At 44.7% G+C, this 20,000-nt stretch overlaps 1 protein-coding gene across 2 annotated transcripts in view; it reads right to left on the bottom strand.

Moving 5' to 3' along the window:
- Positions 1-6,510: 6,510 nt before the first annotated feature.
- The window catches only part of uckl1b (uridine-cytidine kinase 1-like 1b), a gene marked incomplete at its 5' end in the record, with an annotated part of 41,365 nt that continues 27,875 nt past the window's right edge, over positions 6,511-20,000 (bottom strand). For both annotated transcript variants that reach the window (XM_080832494.1, XM_080832495.1), the window contains 8 exons: positions 6,511-8,879; positions 10,225-10,381; positions 10,665-10,772; positions 12,599-12,721; positions 12,834-12,896; positions 13,970-14,063; positions 16,424-16,522; positions 17,570-17,589. In XM_080832494.1, the coding sequence (XP_080688620.1) occupies positions 8,800-8,879; positions 10,225-10,381; positions 10,665-10,772; positions 12,599-12,721; positions 12,834-12,896; positions 13,970-14,063; positions 16,424-16,522; positions 17,570-17,589 (744 nt within the window). In that variant the 3' untranslated portion in view covers positions 6,511-8,799. The remainder of the gene's footprint in view (positions 8,880-10,224; positions 10,382-10,664; positions 10,773-12,598; positions 12,722-12,833; positions 12,897-13,969; positions 14,064-16,423; positions 16,523-17,569; positions 17,590-20,000) is intronic.

A 20,000-nucleotide genomic window follows, 5' to 3' on the forward strand; every position in this document is an offset into this window, starting at 1 on the left:
AAGCCAGAGCACCGCAGGGCCTGCAGCTGACCCAGCCCGCGCAGGCCGACCCTTACCCAGGCAAGGCAGGCAGGAAGGCGGGCAGGCGGGCCGAGGTTGCTCCCCATCTACTGGAAGTGGAGCGGGTTGATCGTGCTGGTGTTGCTGGAGGGGTCGAGGTGCACAGGGAGAAGCAGAGGCTGAAGACACCCACACTCACACCACACACATAGGGAACATGTGTGGCTCATTATATAATACATGCATTTGCAGCCACACACACACATAGACACACACTCACATACACACACACACACACACACACACACACACACACACACTCTACACACAGGGAACATGTGTGGCTCATTATATAATACATGCATTTGCAGCCACACACACACATAGACACACACTCACACACACACACACACACACACACACACACACATACACACTATGATACATTCAAAGAAACACACTTATATGCACACATACATGCACTCATGCAGATATACACACACACACAAACACTCACCTACAAAATATATACGTTTCTGTTTGCCTCTATGCACGGCTAAAAATCAATAGAGATTTATTCAAAGGCATGTAGTGTAGACAGGCAGAAAGAATCCCAAATACAGAAATCAAAATTTGTGTGCAAGTAAACACAAAAGAGCATTTTCAAAAATCGGTATTGGACACTGGACATATTGGACAAGCAAACATACACACGCACACACACACTTATGCTCTCTCTCTCTCACACACACACACACACACAGACACTGGCCAGGCTGTATCCAGGAGTGGGTCAGGAGTCCCTGTAACCTTAACTAAAGGTCATTGGGATCATTCCTCACATCACAGATCGAGCGACCGGCCAACTTTCATTCTGCCACATGATCAGCGACTGGCGGGTCAATAGTGACTGAGAGAGTGTGTGTGAATGTAATCTAATTAACCTTTTTGCTATCTGCTAGGACAGAATCAAGATTACACATGCATTTAAGAGGAAAAAAAACATCTGAAGGTGTGTGGTGAGCTCCTCAGTACACCAGTTCACGTTGGACATATGTTTATCTTTTTTTTTTTTATTCTTTTGTGTTTTTGGAAGTAATTCTATTTATAATTGCATCTTGTGAGCACAGTGTAATTGGCCTGTGTACAATTACAAGTATGTTCTCACATCTCGAGTCTTAATATGACTATTGGTCCCTCTAGTGGTAGCATGTGTCAACAACCACAGCAGGGCGCGGTGCTTCAGTTAAACCGAAAAAGGGATTGTCTGAAAGTCTGTGTGCACTTATCAATCAACATGTCCTCTTTGGCTACGGGATTTCTGTCTGTATCCTTTTACATGTCCAGGCGCTGGGTTTGATTCCTTTTAAGCACAGACGTTTGTACATCTAGGCCTCCACTTGTCAAAACTCGTTAGCCTAAGCTGTTTAAAATCACATTCCGTTCATCACCGCTTAGCTGCAATGTAGGCCTGCAGGCTGCATAACCTAAATGTTCGGGTCGACATGGTTCAAAAGTAGATTAGGCCCTGGAACCTTTATTAAATCATTAGATTATAGCATGTTAATGAACTTGAGCTTGTTAGCGGGTGGGTCTTGGCCAAAAGAGTAAAGCAGGTCAAACCACCATTTCAAACTAAGTAGCCTACCTTAAACCTCACCCAGTAGCCTAACGCGCGTCTCCTGACACCAAAAGTTATCCCTACCACACGAAAAAAGGTGAGAAATGAATTCACAAATTCAAACGAATTGGATGAAATCTTGTAAACCCTTTCACAATGCATAGGCCTACATATTAGGGAGAGTGAGGCAAGATGAGCCATCACCTGTATCTATCTAGGCGACCACATTTAGACTGCGTTCTCCATTTTTATCTTTCTGTGGAACAAATAACTGTGTGGATTGGGGAAAAATATATATATACATTTAGTTTTGCCTGTTAATGTTGTTTGGGCGTATCAGGTAGCCTATGGCTTACTTAGTCTCACATCTGAAGTGATTTATCGCGTTATCTTTATCTAGTCTCACAAGTAAAACGTTTCAAGTATGGACTGTTGATGAACTGGCCGCTTGTAAAAACATGTTAGAGATTTAGCGAAAGTCTAGCTCAGGGTTGCTAGACTAAGCACTTCTCCTTAAATGGTAACTGTGAGGCAAAATTAGCCAGAGCCTTGGGGGTAAGTTCAACCGGTGGGTCATCTTGACCCCTCGTGTTTACATGAAGTTAGGTCAAATATTTGGTGTTTAAATAAGGGTCGCGTGCTAACAATGAACAACTGCCATTATGTGTCTGATGTTTATGTTTAGATGTAACAGCTGTCATGCCACATCATTGCAGAAAAAAACCCCAGATACAGTAGATAGACAGATCCATAGTCATGAAATAGTAGCCCTAGTCTTGGTGTACCTCCTCGTGGATGACAGACGCGACACTCTAGCATTTTCCATATGGCATGTACGTGTTTGTCATTGGTTACAAAGTTTGCGATTATACGTATATTCAGAACCTTATGTGATATGTTGGTGTTTATGTTATGTGTACAGGCTAAAACGTTTGCTATTATACCAAACATACAGCTGAGAGTCTGCACTGAAAGTGTAAAACAAATGATCTCTGCACGAATTTAAGTTTCTTTCGATTTTAAGACCTCCATATCTATTTCTCAATCCTAGAGACTTGGCAAACCATCTTCAGATTTTAAAACTGAAGATACATAAGGTGTAGTATTTATTTCATGACGCCAAATAAAATCAGCAGAATAGGGGATGTAATTGTTAATACTTATATTAAGAATTATACTTTAAGATATGGTTAATATAATAGTTAGTAACTCTTTTCTCAGCTGGTTCAACAAACCCCCTAACATGGGGTAAAGTGAGCCACAAGACCACTTTTTTGGAAGCTTTTGGAAACACAGCAGAGAACAAATACGCTTCAAGGATCTTTTCTTTTGTCACACTAACCATTAATACTAGAAATATTGACTGTGAAAATGAGTCACCCCTTTCACTGCGAAGACAAGGTTAATCGCATCACCAGTCAAGATCCCATTCATTCAAATGCACTCCTCACGCAAGTGGTGAATTATAAATGAAAAATAGCATAATGTACGCATAATACCAAAAACAGGATCTATTCCATCTATTCCGGCTGTTGTGCATCTCTGTGTTTATTAATCATGATAAAAACCAATCAGTCCACTCAAATGTTCTTATACACAACTGGGATTTTTATTAATTCATTTCTGTACAATTTGACTTGATACAACTTAACTATGCTGGCCATGCGTAGCAAACATCATCAGAGCCCTAAACAAAACATAAACAAATGCATTGGTAAATATTGGCAGTTCAAAATTGGATCAGCATGACCACAAACGCATGTCATTTCAAAATCATTCCCTTGACACCAGTCCGTAATCGATCGGCTGTTAGGAAGCAGCGTTTCATGGGCTGACGAACCTGAGATTGTGCCTGACATTTCACCATTCTCAGGTTGGACAGTCCTTGAAAGCACCGCTCAAAAGATGTCCGCACACACCACCGTATCCAACAGCTAAAACACCCACAGGCCACTCAAGGCCACTCTCTCTAGTAGGTCATGCAATTAGAGAACATGCTGTTGAGGCCAGGCATTGAGCGTAGGGCACCCTACTCACCAGTAGCAGAGGCTTGACCATGCGTAGAAAAAACATACACCACACAGGATGCCTGATCTCTCACTTCAACAATTACACAGTGACGGCCAATAACAGCGCAGGACAGGACACCAGCACAAAATGAAACCTTCATTGAGAACTGCAAAGCTATTCAAGCAATATTCAAGATGTAAACCTTTTCTAGTAAAACTGTACAGGCTAGCAAAATCACATCATTCAGTTTTTTTTTTAAAGTATTTATCAGCATTATACATTCTCAGTTAACACAACAAAGGTAATGCTCGAATTAAAAATAGCGGCAGAACATTGTCTGGAGACATTACTGTGACTCATGCAGTGTTAAATCAATAAAAAAAAATAAACACTTTAAAAGAGTAGGAAGAAAAGAAATCGCCATTGAAATATTTACTAATCCTCTGAGAATTAATTTAATATACAACACCCCAGAATTTATGGCACGTACTATACGATTTGAAAGAATAAAGTGAACTCTTGCAGAGTCTACTTGCATGTCGGTTAATAACGTCAAGCTTGGCTCGCGAGACCCAGAGGGGGGAAATAACAATAGTAAATGGCAACTCTACTGAGCTTTGCCAGCAGAGTCTGTCCATTATTCTATTATGCGCACTCAGAGATGGAGAGAGATGAGGAGCCGTGGCGGCGGCGGCTTAATGCACGCGTGGCCCCGCAGCTCCATACAAATCAAACCCCACTGCGCTCATCAGTGGCCCAATTATGCATGCACTCGCAGTGTTAACACTCGAGTCTTCAGTGTCGCCGGGGCCCATCAGCAGCACCCCCCCCCCCCCCCCACTGTCTCTCTCTCTCTCTCTCTGTTCCTGCTATGGCAGGCTCTAAAGTGCGGGTGATAAATGAGAGAAGGGTGGAAAAAAAAAAGAAAATAACAAAAAGAAAAAACAGAAATGCAGTTTCTCCAGTGCTGAATAATTGAGGAGGTCGTCGGAGGGCATCCAGAGGCCCCTGGAGCAGATAAAGCTCGAGGGCATCTCCCTCTCCCTGTAGCGCTTAGAGCCTGCTGGGGCCCAAGCCTGAAGCCCCAACCACGCCGCCACGTGTCGTGACATTTAGCCAATAAACATCAGATAGTTTAAAAGTTACCCTGGTCTTCCCTCCTGGCCCCCTACACACACACACACACAACCCACACACACACTTTACTCCATCTGTCTCAGCCTTATTGTCTTTGAAAAAGGCCAGGGGGAGAGATGGTGACCCGGCTCTCTCACACCCCAGTACACACCTGTAGCTGGCTGGTCCTCGGTCCAGAGAGAGAGAGAGAATAAGAGAAAGGAGGAGAGTGAGAGAGGGAAAATAGAGAGACAGAGACAGCGTGATACTGAAAGCGAGAGATAGAACGACAAGTGAAGAGAGAGAGAGAGAGAGACAGAAGGGTCCATTCTTGATTGGCAGGACAGGACATCTTTGCCAAAATCTATCGGCGACTCCCTCTCCTGCACTCCTCTTGTCAGATGTAGGCTTGTGAAGAATAAGATGCCGCGCGCACACACACACACACGCCTCTGAGCACACCAGCCACACTCCTGAGGCTCAGGGGATGCAGGCTCTGCCACATATGAGCGCTAGTCTTCTTCCTGTTTGTCAGCCTGATCGCGCTCGTGGTAAACTTTCCATGACATCTCAAATATCGAGGGCCATTTGAAAAAGCCAAATTTAGCTCGCTCTTACTCTTACACGTCATTGTTGTGCACAGATAGTAAATGTTGTGAGGTAGATCATTTTGATCATTTTGTATACACAGGTGTATTTTTGAGTGCACTAATATTTTTGAGTGCACTGGTTTATGATGATGCAGATCAAGTGCGATTTCTATCTACAGCAAAATATTTCACTGAAGCGAAAATAAAAGAAGGGCATCACACTTACTATATATTTAGTTAATTACATGGTAACTGCAGCCGAAGGAGAGCTACAAAAATAATCTCTGCTCTTTGTGAAGAGTTAAATGCAATATTATTCTAGGAACTAACAAGCAATCAAACATCTTTAACAAGCCAGATAAACCCTGACAAAAAATAGGTTTGTGTGCTCAAAAGGTGAACATCACGTTTTAATTACCAATTTATTCAACTTCATCTTAAGTTTTTTTTTCAGGTTTCACTCTGCTTCGAGTCTCGAAGCTAATTATGGAAAATGATGAAATATATCGAGGCTAGTTTCCATACAATGAGGACAACCACAGTATCCTTCCTGTGTGTTCTGGCAGTGTGAATGAGGGGTGAGTGACTCTCTCTCTCCTCTACTCCTGTCTCAAACAAAAGGTGCAGACAAAGGCAAGGCGTGTCATCTCCACACACACACACACACAACTCATAATGCATCTTGCTCAGAGCTAGAACAAGTTCAGGAAAAATAAGTGACCAGTGATTTAGGAGGTAATTGTTCTGAGGCCCACTTCAGTGGCTTTGCATGCGGGAAGTCTGTGTGTGTGTGTGTGTGTGTGTGTGTGTGTGTGAGTGTGTGTGTGTGTGTTTGTTTGTGTGTTCTGTTGAGCTGATGGTGTGGTTTAGGTACCCCTATCTGGAAGCTGGTTGGTTGATAGGTTGATTTAAGGTGCAGGAAACTAAGCAATTTTGCTACTCAAAATGAAACTACCAGTGGAAAAACAAAAATGTGTGCATGTGTGCACACACACACACACACACACACACTTACACACACAGGACACAACACTCCTGAACACACACACAGACACAGACACTTAACTAGGACACAACAGACAACGCACAGGTAGCGAAGTGAAACAGTTAGACAGAGATGCGCTTTCTAAGTATATTTTCCTAGGGGGACACAAAAGGGACACATCAAAGAAATACATAAAATAATCACATTTATTTAAGATGTCATTTTTTTTTTGCAGTACAAAAACATCCCATGCAAATACAGAGAGAGAGAGAATGAAAGCACATCACTGCACACGGTTGGCTAAAACAGGGGGAAAGCCTTTACACACACACACACACACCAGCCTTCTGTTTACGCAGGACAGTGGTGGTTAAGTGGTGCCATAATAACGCACACCTGCAGGTTAATAACACACACCTGCAGGGATCCATCCCCGCCCTGCCTTGCTGGCGGTTCTCCTAGCGCTACCGTTCTGTAAGGGAGCTCCGAGTTCACCTACCCACTGCACAGAGTGCTGGTAGAGTGGGTTAGTAGGATTTGGTGAGGCTGGCATTTCCGCATCATCTTTTGTTGGTTTTGTTCCTTCTCCGCATCCAAGCTTTCGCAGGTGCATGTCCACGCATCTTTGGGGATTGTACAATCGCTGCTGTCTAGTGCACCGCAAAAGCTAGAGCTAAAAACCCAAAGCGAGCATCTTGAACAAATACACTAAGACATTTTCTAGACACGATAAATCTTGTTTCAGCTCAAAATAAATAACTGTCGTAGGTTAAAGTAATACATTCGCTGGAAAAAAAGAAAAGAGCTCAAGCTAAGGCATCAAGAGTGAGATCTAAGACATATGGCATGGTTTACATTGTGCATGCAATCAAAATACCTAAGTGCTTTCTGGGGTGAAATAATAAAAGAAAAGAAAAAAACATGTCGCAGCATCAATAACAATAATTTTTAACTATAAATACAAAACCGCCATCGACGAGCCACGTGATTGGCTCCTGCAGTTTCACACACATTCATAAACACACATCAGTTGATGCCATATATGGTCAAGTCAGACGGTCACCGCACCATAACAATCAAACACATTGTGGTCAGGTACATTTGCTTGCTACAACTGGTTTCCTTCTTCCTTGACATCCAGTCCCCAAATAGCTTCAAGAAATGTAATATCTCTCAAAAAGCTTTTAAATAAAGTTGTTTTTGTTATTTGGTAGAACAAGTTGGCATGACTGTTGGATGTGCATCACTCGTCAAAAGCAATGTGATACATGACTAGATTAGCGGATGGCGTGCGTAACAGAAAGAAAAACGAATATGTGTGAGACACAGACTGTATGTGTGCCTGAGCTTCTGCCCATTACAGTACCACACACACACACACACACACACACACTCATGAGGTAGCACATTACTGTGTGTGTTATCAGGATAGAATATACACAGCCTAAAAAATGAATACGAATAAGTAGTAAAGGACAAAAGACGACGACAACTTGCCAATGAACTAAAAAAAGCTTCGTAGACGACATCACCAGGATTCTCACAGTTCTAAAATGCAAGTCTGATTAACAGCCGCACGTGGCAATATCTGAGAGGCTGTCTATTCTTTATGCCCTCTAGAATCATCGAGCTTCTACCTCTATTCGTAACTCATGGGTGGCTCCTAACAAAACAGTCTTTGGCCTCTGCTTAGAAAAATGCTGGCTGAGCTCGCTAGACCCGTGTTTTCTGCAACGTGTGGTGTGGTCAGCAGGACTGAATAGGTGGGGGAGGGGGAGTGAGCTAGTGCGGGGGACAAACACAGACAGAGTAAAAGAAATGACGCCCACAAGTTTTTTCCATGAAGAGGTCCTTCAAAGAATGCGCAGTGTCTGAGCTCTGAGAGCTCTGAGAGCAGAGAGCGGCCTCTTTGTGGCACATCTCGACAACAAACGGCACGGCTTGCCTGCTTCTAAAAAAGGTCAACTTCTTCAGAGATGTTAAAAAAGCAACAGAAATGCAGCTCAAACGGAGTCAGCTACAACAACCCAAAAAAAAAAAAAAAAAAGAAAGATTGACATTCAGCTGTCGCCAATTCACTAGTTTTCCAAACCACACTCCAAAGTCTTTGATGAGCGGTCGTGTTTGTAACGCGTAAGGCAAAACATCACTTCTCTTCGCAGTCGCCAAGAAACACTTCAGTGACACCGTTTAGACACCGTTCGACAATGATTGTAAACATTTTAAATATATACAAGATTTCTTCATAAAACATTAGTTTTTTCACAAATGTGAAAAAAAACTAAACAGTATGCAGAGTGATTGTTTTTGTTCCACCCCCAAACCCCATGCCTGTTTTCCAAGCTGGATGTCAGGAAAACAGTGGTGGTCCGTCTGGTGGATTCTGGTGGGTCCATGTAGCTGCCGGACAGGGGTGCTGAACCTGCACCCCTCTCCATAGAAACCTCGCTCCCTCTGTTACCAAGGTGATCGGTGGCTCAATAACTGGGCTCGTCCAGCTCCTCGTCGCTCCAGTCTGGGGGAGCATCAGTACCGAAGTAACGATCCCCAAAGTTACCTTCAATGAAGGAGGAGGAGTGAAGAAGTCATTACACAGACAGAGAAAACACACACACACACACACACACTTCCACATTTCCTGTCGAATTAAAAGACATAAAGAAATATTTTAACTGAATTTGAACTAAATCAAATGTCTTGAGTTAATGCTTAATTCTTAAGAACCCACATTCATCAACGCTCAAAGCTTTGCCATCAAAGAAAGGTTAGCCTCTACTGAGCAGAAAATAAAAGGAACCACAACATGGGCAACAAATAGCTAAACCTTAAAACACTGACACTAAAAAATATCAGCCTTAACTTCTGCAGCTTGATATTGGAAAAAGATTGAAACACATTTTTAATAATAATTTCAGTGCTTCGTGACATAGAAGACAAAAGAGCACATGGTGGGTAGCTTACGTCCCTTTCGCCATCAAAAAAGCGGAGCGCATGATTTAACTGCAATGATTTGGTAGGTGCAGATTTGTTAAGTCTTTGGACCTTTCCAGTCTGACTGTCGGCGAGGGAGGACTCTCCACCGCACACACACACACTCACCCTTACACACACACACGCGCCTTCTTTGCCTTTTCAAAGGTGTGATAATGGCCGGTTACTGCTGCTAGAGCCATGAGCGTAGTATTAGGTAATGTCCTGTCTTATCTGTTGTGCCTGTGCACTTTATATGTTTCACCGTAGGAGAGTGGGAAACGTTCTTTCGATTACTTTGTATGTCTTGACATTTGAAGTAATTGACAATAAAGCTACTTTGACTTTGAGCTTCTACAGCCCAAAAGGGACATATGCTACAGAGTAGACCTGAGGCATCAACGCACACCTGCAGGCTCTTAAAGACCTGACATGACGGATATGAAGAGTACAGTATATGAGCGAATGCCTTTGAATATGCACACACACACACACACACACACACACACACACACACAGGCGCACACACACACACACTTTCCTGCTCAAAGCCCCCGCCTTCTAAAGTTAATGTTGAGTTTACTGGATAAATAAAGGACGAATGGAAATAATGAGGCATTTGATGAAGGCGGCCTTAAGACCTGAAAGTGATGCATATTAATAGGCCTTTCTACCTTCCATGGCCAACACGGACAACTTTTTCCAGAACACACGCAAAAAAAAAACATCCACAGTCAACTACAGAGCAAGTGAACGTGCGCAGATTCTAATAATGAGATTTTAATCATTTCAACGTTTCAGATTCGTTTTAAGGACAAAAACATGATTACCTGGATGACTTAAAGGAGCCTTAAAGTTGTATAGTATCATAGTATTTCTTATATATTGTTGTTAATTAGGTTGATTTTTTTTCTTCTTGAAGTGCTACTCACCTATGCCAGGGATGATGTGGAAGAGGTCGTTGACCTTCTTGTCGACGGCCGTGGTGATTATCTTGACCTCGGGGAAGGCGTAGGCCACAGAGTGTACCCCCATCTCAGCCATGAGCAGAGAGACCAGCAGGATCTTCTCCTCCTGCACATCATGGTCCTAACAAACACACACACACACACACAATCACACACACTTACTATACATCATCCAAAGCATCACAATCATCATTGCCCTGTTTTAGAGGTACAAGGGCCTGTATTAACTAAAAAGCAAAGGTAGCAGCTGTTATTTATTTTTAATTTATAACCTTTTTGTTAGTTTCAATGCTTAAGAGTTTGAAATGTCATATAGCGATCCAGTATACAGGGCTGGCATATATGATCTGTTTTATGGGAGGTTGAAATACTGATATATATGCCATAGGGTTGGAGGCACTCACCAGTAGGACGCGGATGGCCATCATGGCGGCGGCGCCTGTGGAAACGGTGCAGTCCATCAGAATGACATGGTCCTCACTGAGGTCTTTGGGCAGACGCAGGTAATGCAGCTGGACACAGGAAACACTGAGTCAGCATTCCAACAGTTAAGGTTCTCTTTTACAGCACTGTTCCAATAAACAAAGTTCTCATTTGGAGCACTGTTAACAACAATCAAAGTTCTCTTTTAGAGCACTGTTCCAACAGTCAAAGTTCTCTTTCAGCAGTGGTGGACGAAGTACACTAACTATGTACTTAAGTGAAAGTATAGATACCTGGTGTAAAATATTACTCCAGTAAAAGTGGAAGTATGCACTTTGAATTTCCACTTAAGTAGAAGTATAAAAGTATTTGCCTTCATATATACTTAAGTATTAAAAGTAAAAGTACCATGAAGAAATTATGCTTCTAATGGCCTTTTATCATTTTCACATCAAAATTTTCAAAAGGTGAAAATACTAATGCCACTCTTCAAATAGTGTCTTACATTTGTCTATTAAAAAGTGTACAAAACATTGGAAGCTATCTATTGACATTAGGTAAGACAAAGTGGTTATGAAATAACAGCACTAGAGAACAATTCTTTAATTTTACATTTATTTGTAACTTAGTTGTACATTTAATTATAAAAAAAAATGTGGAGTTAAACATAAGCTCCTTTACTATATCACATCTGTCTGTGTGTACCCTTAAACTCATAAATCCTGATTTATGTTTCAAAGTATGATAAATACCATTACAGGAACTAGTTCCACAAAATCAGAGAAAGTGGTGTATTCTACTAGTTTGTGCTGAAGACTAGTGATAGTAGTGATATTCCCTACACAACCCTAGGAACAAAAACAGACGAAAGTCAAAACAAAACAATTGACCTCAGATTAAACGTGAAAAAAAAATGTCATTACAGGAACTAGTTTTTGCATAAATTGCACAAAACTACAGAGCATACCAGTCTGCACCGAAGACTGTAAAAACGTACGTAGTGATACCTTTACCGAGGGAGAGTTTGTCAAGAACTGCATGATAAAGGTTTACAACATCGTGTGCCCTAATAAAAAGCAAGAATTTTTAAATATGAGCCTGAGCAGAAACACCGTTGAGGGCTCAGATACACATACGCGTTTTTGTAAAAACGCGACGCTAGGAAATACATTGATTCCTATGGTACGGCGCGCTTTCACGCAAAGCGCCCCGTACCATGGGAATCAATGCATTTCCTAGCGTCGCGTTTTTACAAAAACGCGTATGTGTATCTGAGCCCTGCTTGTGTATGTTTCTTCCATCATTTATGTAGCGTTATGTAGGCTAAGCATGAGCATAAAACAGCCTCAAAATGCTGCAGAATTCAACGGAAAAGGACTTCACAGCAAATTGCGCACTGATCCCTGATTGATGTGATTGTGCACTCACTTTGACCTCTCATTATTTGATTCGCTTTGGTAAAAAGGAACGAGAGGTTTTACCTAATGTAATGGAGTAAAAAGTATGAATTTTCACTTTGAAATGTAGTGGAGTCAAAGTATAAAGTCTCACCAAATAGAAATACTTGAGTAAAGTACAGATACATCTACAGTATATGTTACTTAAGTACAGGAACGAATTACATTTACTTCCAATAGTCAAAGTTCTCTTTCAGAGCGGTGTTCCAATAGTCAAAATGCTATCCTCTCCCATTGCACAAATATGGTAATATATTTGATCTCTGGCTAAAATTTCAGACAGATCGCCATGATGTTTGACAGAGTGCCAAATACATTTGTAATTGAATCCAATTTGGTTATGACTCCCAATGTTCCGGCGATAGCGAAGATATTAGAAAATGGTGTCTATTTAGCAGAAGGTTTTCCCTAAGGAACGGTCTGAACATGGCGCCTGTCAGAGGCAGGTGGGCGTGTACCTCTGGTTCTCCTGTGTCCTGATTGGTCTGGATGAGGATCTTGCCGATGCGGACGTCCTTGCACACGGCCCTCAGTGCTGGCTCCATGGTCTCGCCCGCCCTCAAGATGGACACGCCGGTGATCTACGGAAAGACGAGAGGGACAAGATATATAGGAACAGAGGACGGAGAGCCCATGACCTCACAGAGTTTGAATGCATTGCCATGGTGATAATATTACTGTGTGTTTACGTACCTGTTTTCCATGGAAAGTCTGCCCTTGATAGTCCTGTCCTTGAGGGGTCTGAACAATGTGTGTCTGTGACGGGAATAAAGAGAGAGAGAGAGAGAGGGAGGGAGACAGCAAGAATGTGTGTGTGTGAGTGTGTGAAGGACAGTGGTTGAGACGGACGGAAAGACAGAGAGAGAATGTGTTTGCGTGTGTGAGAAAAGCAGGTTGAAATAGACACAGAAAGTGAGTGAGTGAGTGAGTGAGCAAGGGAGGGAGGGAGAGAGTATTTACATCATGTATGTGTGTGTGACAGAAAAAGGTTTAAATAGAGCGAGTCAAAGAGACACAAAAGACCCATTTAACCCCCTGTGCTGGAGCTAAGACTGCGCCGTCACACCTAGACGAGTGGTGTGTGTGTGAGGCGCGGAGTAACCCCTGGTGATCATGTCGCTTCACAGCACGGGCTAAATGTCAGGTGCGGCTCAGAGGCGTGCTAGCTGCCCATGCTCTGGGCTCGTTTCCACTGTGGTGGTGGTGGCCCGTTCAACAAGGTTTCCACAGCTCAGGCGCCTCACACACACTTTTACTTTTTCACACACACTGTCTGACTATGTGGTCTCTGCCCCTTCGCTCCATTCAGATCAGTTCACGTTAACTAACGTGTGCACGGAAAGAGCATGTTGCATTGCCATAGCAAAACTGATACACATCTAGAAATACACATCACATCTATCTGTCTGCCTCTCTCTCTCTCTCTCTGTCTGTGTGTTTGCCTGTCTGTCTGTCTGTCTGTCTGTCTGCCTCTCTCTGTCTGTCTGTATGTTTGCCTGTGTGTCTGTCTGTCTGTCTCTCTCTCTCTCTCTGTCTGTATGTTTGCCTGTGTGTCTGTCTGCCTCTCTCTGTCTGTATGTTTGCCTGTGTGTGTGTGTGTCTGTCTGTCTGTCTGTCTGTCTCTCTGTCTGTCTGTATGTTTGCCTGTGTGTCTGTCTGCCTCTCTCTGTCTGTATGTTTGCCTGTGTGTCTGTGTGTCTGTCTGTCTGTCTGTCTGTCTCTCTGTCTGTCTGTATGTTTGCCTGTGTGTCTGTCTGCCTCTCTCTGTCTGTATGTTTGCCTGTGTGTCTGTCTGTGTGTCCATGTCTCTCTGTTGTGTCTCTCCTCACCTGAGAGGGGAGGAAGGAGAGGGCGCGTTCGATCAGCAGCCTCATCAGCCGTTTGGAGTAGAAGATGAACTCATCTCGGCTCGTCTCTTTATTCCTGCAGAGCGGGGGAGAAAATGAGGTAGAGAGTGAGAGAGAGAGGTTGGGAGAGAGAGAGAGAAGAGGGGGGAGTGTGAGGTAGGGAGAGAGAGATAGAAGAGGGGGGGAGTGTGCGGTAGGGAGAGAGAGAGAGAAGAGGGGGGAGTGTGAGGTAGGGAGAGAGAGAGAGAAGAGGGGGGAGTGTGAGGTAGGGAGAGAGAGAGAGAAGAGGGGGGAGTGTGAGGTAGGGAGAGAGAGAGAGATAGAAGAGGGGGGAGTGTGCGGTAGGGAGAGAGAGAGAGAAGAGGGGGGAGTGTGAGGTAGGGAGAGAGAGAGAGAAGAGGGGGGAGTGTGAGGTAGGGAGAGAGAGAGAGATAGAAGAGGGGGGAGTGTGAGGTAGGGAGAGAGAGAGAGAAGAGGGGGGAGTGTGAGGTAGGGAGAGAGAGAGAGAAGAGGGGGGAGTGTGCGGTAGGGAGAGAGAGAGAGAAGAGGGGGGAGTGTGAGGTAGGGAGAGAGAGAGAGAAGAGGGGGGAGTGTGAGGTAGGGAGAGAGAGAGAGAAGAGGGGGGAGTGTGCGGTAGGGAGAGAGAGAGAGAAGAGGGGGGAGTGTGAGGTAGGGAGAGAGAGAGAGAAGAGGGGGGAGTGTGAGGTAGGGAGAGAGAGAGAGAAGAGGGGGGAGTGTGAGGTAGGGAGAGAGAGATAGAAGAGGGGGGAGTGTGAGGTAGGGAGAGAGAGAGAGAAGAGGGGGGAGTGTGAGGTAGGGAGAGAGAGAGAGAAGAGGGGGGAGTGTGAGGTAGGGAGAGAGAGATAGAAGAGGGGGGAGTGTGAGGTAGGGAGAGAGAGAGAGATAGAAGAGGGGGAGTGTGAGGTAGGAGAGAGAGAGAGAAGAGGGGGGAGTGTGAGGTAGGGAGAGAGAGAGAGAAGAGGGGGGAGTGTGAGGTAGGGAGAGAGAGAGAGAAGAGGGGGGAGTGTGAGGTAGGGAGAGAGAGAGAGAAGAGGGGGGAGTGTGAGGTAGGGAGAGAGAGAGAGAAGAGGGGGGAGTGTGAGGTAGGGAGAGAGAGAGAGAAGAGGGGGGAGTGTGAGGTAGGGAGAGAGAGAGAGAAGAGGGGGGAGTGTGCGGTAGGGAGAGAGAGAGAGAAGAGGGGGGAGTGTGAGGTAGGGAGAGAAAGCGGTAGAGAGCGAGTGAGGTAGGGAGAGAGATAGAGAGAGAGAAGGGGGGATGAGGTAGGGAGAGACAGAATAAGAGAGTCAGACAGATAGGACAGATAGAAAGAGAAGCAGAGTGAGAGAAAGACTGAGGGGAGATGGAGTGGACCAGAGAGGTAATGCCCCCCCCCCCCCCCCCCCCCCCCCCCCACATGTGTTCACACTAACCCATCTGCAGTGACACTCCTTATACCACCCCGGAGCTTGATAATCTGTGCTGCTCCTCCAAGCCTCTTCTCTGACTAGAGCTCAGCACTAGCTGGCTCACAGAGGTATACACACACTGAACCTCAACACTAGCAGGCTCACAGAGGTACAGACCTGACGGAGTGACCGTGTGTGTGTGGGTGTGTGTGTGTCTGTGAATGTGTATGTACTATATGTGTATATATGGAAATGTTTGTGTGTATGTGTGGTTACATGGTCTGTGTCTGCGTGGTATGCATGGTGTGTATGTGTGTGTGTGTATATGTATATATATAAATAACTTTTTTCTCCTAAAGACTGAAGCTTGTAATAACAGATATTTTAATGTAAAATCCCAGAATTAATGTAGAACCATCACAAAGGAAGTATATTTAAATCCAAATACTAACTTTCAACATAGATTCTCCCTGTGAACTCCCCTTCAGATTTCCAATAAACCATCAAACTGACTGTCAGCTTGAAAGGCTTATTTGTTATATGTGTGGCAAAAAGTAAAAGGTGAAGGGATTTTTATTTTGAAACGGGGATTAAGGTTCAAGTAGACGAGAAGATGAGTGACTTAGTTGCAGCGGTTGACTTGGTCGTTAGCTCCCTCCAAAGTTAGAACGTAGTGTGCAGCCCGCTGGGTTAGTTTAGTTGAAGTGCTCGATAAACTTGCACGCTTTTGAATTCAACTAAGCTCTGTGCAAAGTGTACCCTCACATATTAACGCCAGTACATATGCACTCACTGACATAAGAACAAAACATAGACAGCTGCCTTAATTAAAAACAAAAACATATATGCATGCATACATACACACACACGTGTGCGTGTGTGACTGTTATGTTTGTATGTTTGTTTGTGTGTGTGTGTGTGTGTGTGTGTGTGTGTGTGTGTGTGAAAGAGAGAGAAAGAGTGAGTGTGAATGTGAGTGAGTGCTATGTTTGTTTGTGTGTGTGTGTGTGTGTGTGTGTGAGAGACTGACCTGATGATGGTGTGCATGCCCCTGACCTGAGGCGTGCTCTCCAGGACACTGAGGGTCTGGGGGAGGGGCTGAGCCTGATGAGCAGAGGCCAGTGCAGCCCTGTAACCATGACAACCACACACACATAGAGTAGGTGGTGGGTGGAGGGAGGAAGTCGTTAGCCACCAAAAACATTTTGACCCATGCAGTCAAAAACAGACAATTACCAGCCCACACTAACATACACACACACTTTCCCTCTCTGTTTCTGTCTGTCTCTATCTCTCTCTCTCTCTCTCTCTCTCTCTCTCTCACACACACACACACACACACACACACACAGAAACAAAAAAACTTCCTCTCTCTTTATCTGTCACTCTCACACTCACACCCACACACAGAAACAAACACACACTCACAGAAACAAACTTCCTCTCTCTCTCTCTCTGTCCCACACACATGCACACACACACACATGCACACACACACACACACACACACACACACACACACACAAACTCCAGGGCAAACACTCAAGCACCTACACACAGTTACTTTAAAACTAACTCTAGTAAACACGGGCACATGAAACATTGAGCACACATTAAATGTGGGTTAGTGGGGAACCTTGTGATGGAGCACAAAGGCAAACACACACACACACACACAACACACACTAAGGAGGATTAGAAATAGAATTTGCAGGAGCAAGTGGAATTAGAACAGTACTTCAATGGATAATCCCACCACCACCACCACCACCACAACTCTAAATGATGGCAGAGGATGTGACAATTGTATGAAATTACTGAGCAGAATTATCTTTTGGGGGGGGGGGGGGTGCAGATCTGCCAGTCCTGCTGAATACTGCAGAAATGACCTGACTGTTGTTATTCCACGGCTAGAGCAATACAGTCAAAGAATGCCCAACCACTAAGTCAGGAGCTGAGAACCCTACACGTCCATCCCTCCAAGGTTGTGCAATCTTTAACTGATCAATTGATCAATCTCAGCTGTAACTGATCAATCACATCTTTGACTGATCAATCGCAGCTTTATGTCTCAACTCAAAATGGCCCAAATGGCTCAAAAAAAACATTCAAGAAAAGAAAAGAAAGTGTCACAAAGCAAAACAAACTAAGAAGAGTCAGATGCAAGTCTCCTCACATATCCCAGCGGAGTTTCCTCTATGGAGAGACATCAGAACACAAGACCGGAGAGAAGCACCAGACAGACACACACACACACACACACACACAGATGACACACACACACAGATGACAACAGAGGAGAGAAAGAAAAAAAGAGTGGAGACAAACACAAGAAAGGTGAATTCAGGGATGGATGCACTGCATGGACCAGTGGGAGCAGAGGAGAAGGGTGACCGCTGCAGTTGCCACTTCTCTGCGCTGCTAACACACACACACACACACACACACACACACACACACACACACGTACACACACTCACATACACACACTCACACACTCTTTCGATCTCCTCAGTGCTTTAGGCCATATCCAGAAAAGGCAGATGAGAAATTTCTAAAATGTTCTAAATCTTATCACTCGTCTCCCAAAGGGTAACTAATAATTGCCCTGGTATTTAAACAGCAGTACGTTTTTGAAACCATGCATTCTGTGCTATTTACGGGGCTGCACTGAGCTTGGCCTTACTGTGTGATTTGTGTGTGTGTGTGTGTGTGAGTGTGTGTGTAACCACGTCATATTCAAGGCAAACTGAGGCAGCCACCCTTTCCAGCATAGAGTATCTATTCAAAGACCTGCAACATCCTGTGTCTAAGGTAATACTTTGTGGTTCCCCCTCTCTCTTTCTCTCTCTCTCTCTCTCTCACACACACACACACACACACACACAATCTCCCCATCTCTTATCTGTAGCTTGTCTGTGCTTAAGCGCTGAATGGCGTGCCCAATGGAAAGGAAAGGCTAAACTCTGTCTAGAAGGGGCTGGAAACTGTTGTGGGTAAGAGCACTGTCTGACAGTGGCCGTTGACACAGATGTGGACAGCCAGGTCAAGAGGAGGGGTGTGTGTGTGTGTGTGTGTGTGTGTGTGTGTGTGTGTGCTGGCTTGTTGTTTTTTGACATAGAATGCAGGGGGTGTGACAGCTTTCCTTAGAGCCTGTAGTAAGTGTGTGTGTGTGTAGTAGGTAAGTGTGTGTGTGTACTGTGTATGTGTGTGTGTGTGTGTGTGTGTGTGTGCAGTAAGTAAGTGTATGTGTCTGGCTTTCCGTAGCATGTGGGTGTTGAGTAAGTGTGTCTGTGAGTGCGTGTGTGTGTGTGTGTGTGTGTGTTTGTTTGTGTGTGTGTGTGTGTGTTTGTGTGTGTGTGTTTGTGTGTGTGTGTGGTGTGCCTAAGTGTGTCTGTGTGTGCCTAAGTGTGTCTGTCTGTGTGTGTGTGTGTGTGTGTGTGAGAGTGTGGCTTTTAAAACACAGAGACAGACAGGTGCGTCCGTTGCAGCCTTGTTGGGCCTGAGAAGCGAGACGAGGAGGCCAGTGGCAGGAGGGAAGCCCACCCGGGCCCATCCCAGCACCATCACACGCCAAGGAGGGCAGAGACGCTAGCGCCCCCCCTGTACCCCCCCAGCCCCTGCCCCCGCAAACACACTGCCGAATGGTTGTGTTTCTCTGAAATGATGCGAATAATAAGTACAATAATGTAATAATGCTACAACTACTGTATGTATTTATGCTACTGGATCAGATGTTTCTGGTCAGTTTCATGATATGTATGCTTTTCTGGGATTTCATAGGCTTTTATTTTAGGTTTGTTTTTTGGATTAAGTCTTTATTCCGATGTCACTATTGATGAGGCAAATAAATCATTTGGCGACGGCGTTTGCAGCTAGAGAAGGGGTTAAGCCAATGAGGATTCATCACGTCACGGCCTCAGATTGGACCGAGAGTGGAGACGCTGGCGTGCGGCGATGGTGCTGAGATGGAGAGCGCCCCCGGGTGGATGAACGCTGACACAACAGCAGCACAAGCAGAGATAGAAGAACGGAGAGGTATGAGGGAGGTGGAGAACAGAAACAGTGGAGGGGTGTGTGTGTGTGTGTGTGTGTGTGTGTGTGTGTGTGTGTAAGTGAGTGTGTGTATGTGTGTGTGTGTGAGAGAGAGTGAGTGTGTGTGTGTGTGTGTGAGTGTGTGTGTGTGTGTGTGTGTGTGTAAGTGAGTGTGTGTGTGTGTGTGTGTAAGTGAGTGTGTGTGTGTGTGAGAGAGAGAGTGAGTGTGTGTGTGTGTGTGAGTGTGTGTGTGTGAGTGTGAGTGTGTGTGTGTGTGAGTGTGTATGAGAGTGAGTGTGTGTGAGTGTGTATGAGAGTGAGTGTGTGTGTGCAGGGGTCGGAAGAGTGAGCGGTGAGGTGGCGGTGCTACTCTACCTGACGCTGAGCTCACGCTGAGGGTTTGGCGGGGTGGGTGTGGGTGTAGGAGGGGCGTGGAGACGGTGGCGAGGTGCGCGGTGGGTGGGCCAGGCCAAACAGAAAACAACACACAGGAGAGCCTCATTGACACAACAAGCCTTTCTTCACTCATCACAGACCAGTGTTATTCAGACACATTTAATACACATGCAATC

The sequence above is a fragment of the Sprattus sprattus genome, assembly GCF_963457725.1.
Source record: "Sprattus sprattus genome assembly, chromosome: 2".
In the NCBI taxonomy this organism is placed as follows: Eukaryota; Metazoa; Chordata; class Actinopteri; order Clupeiformes; family Clupeidae; genus Sprattus; species Sprattus sprattus.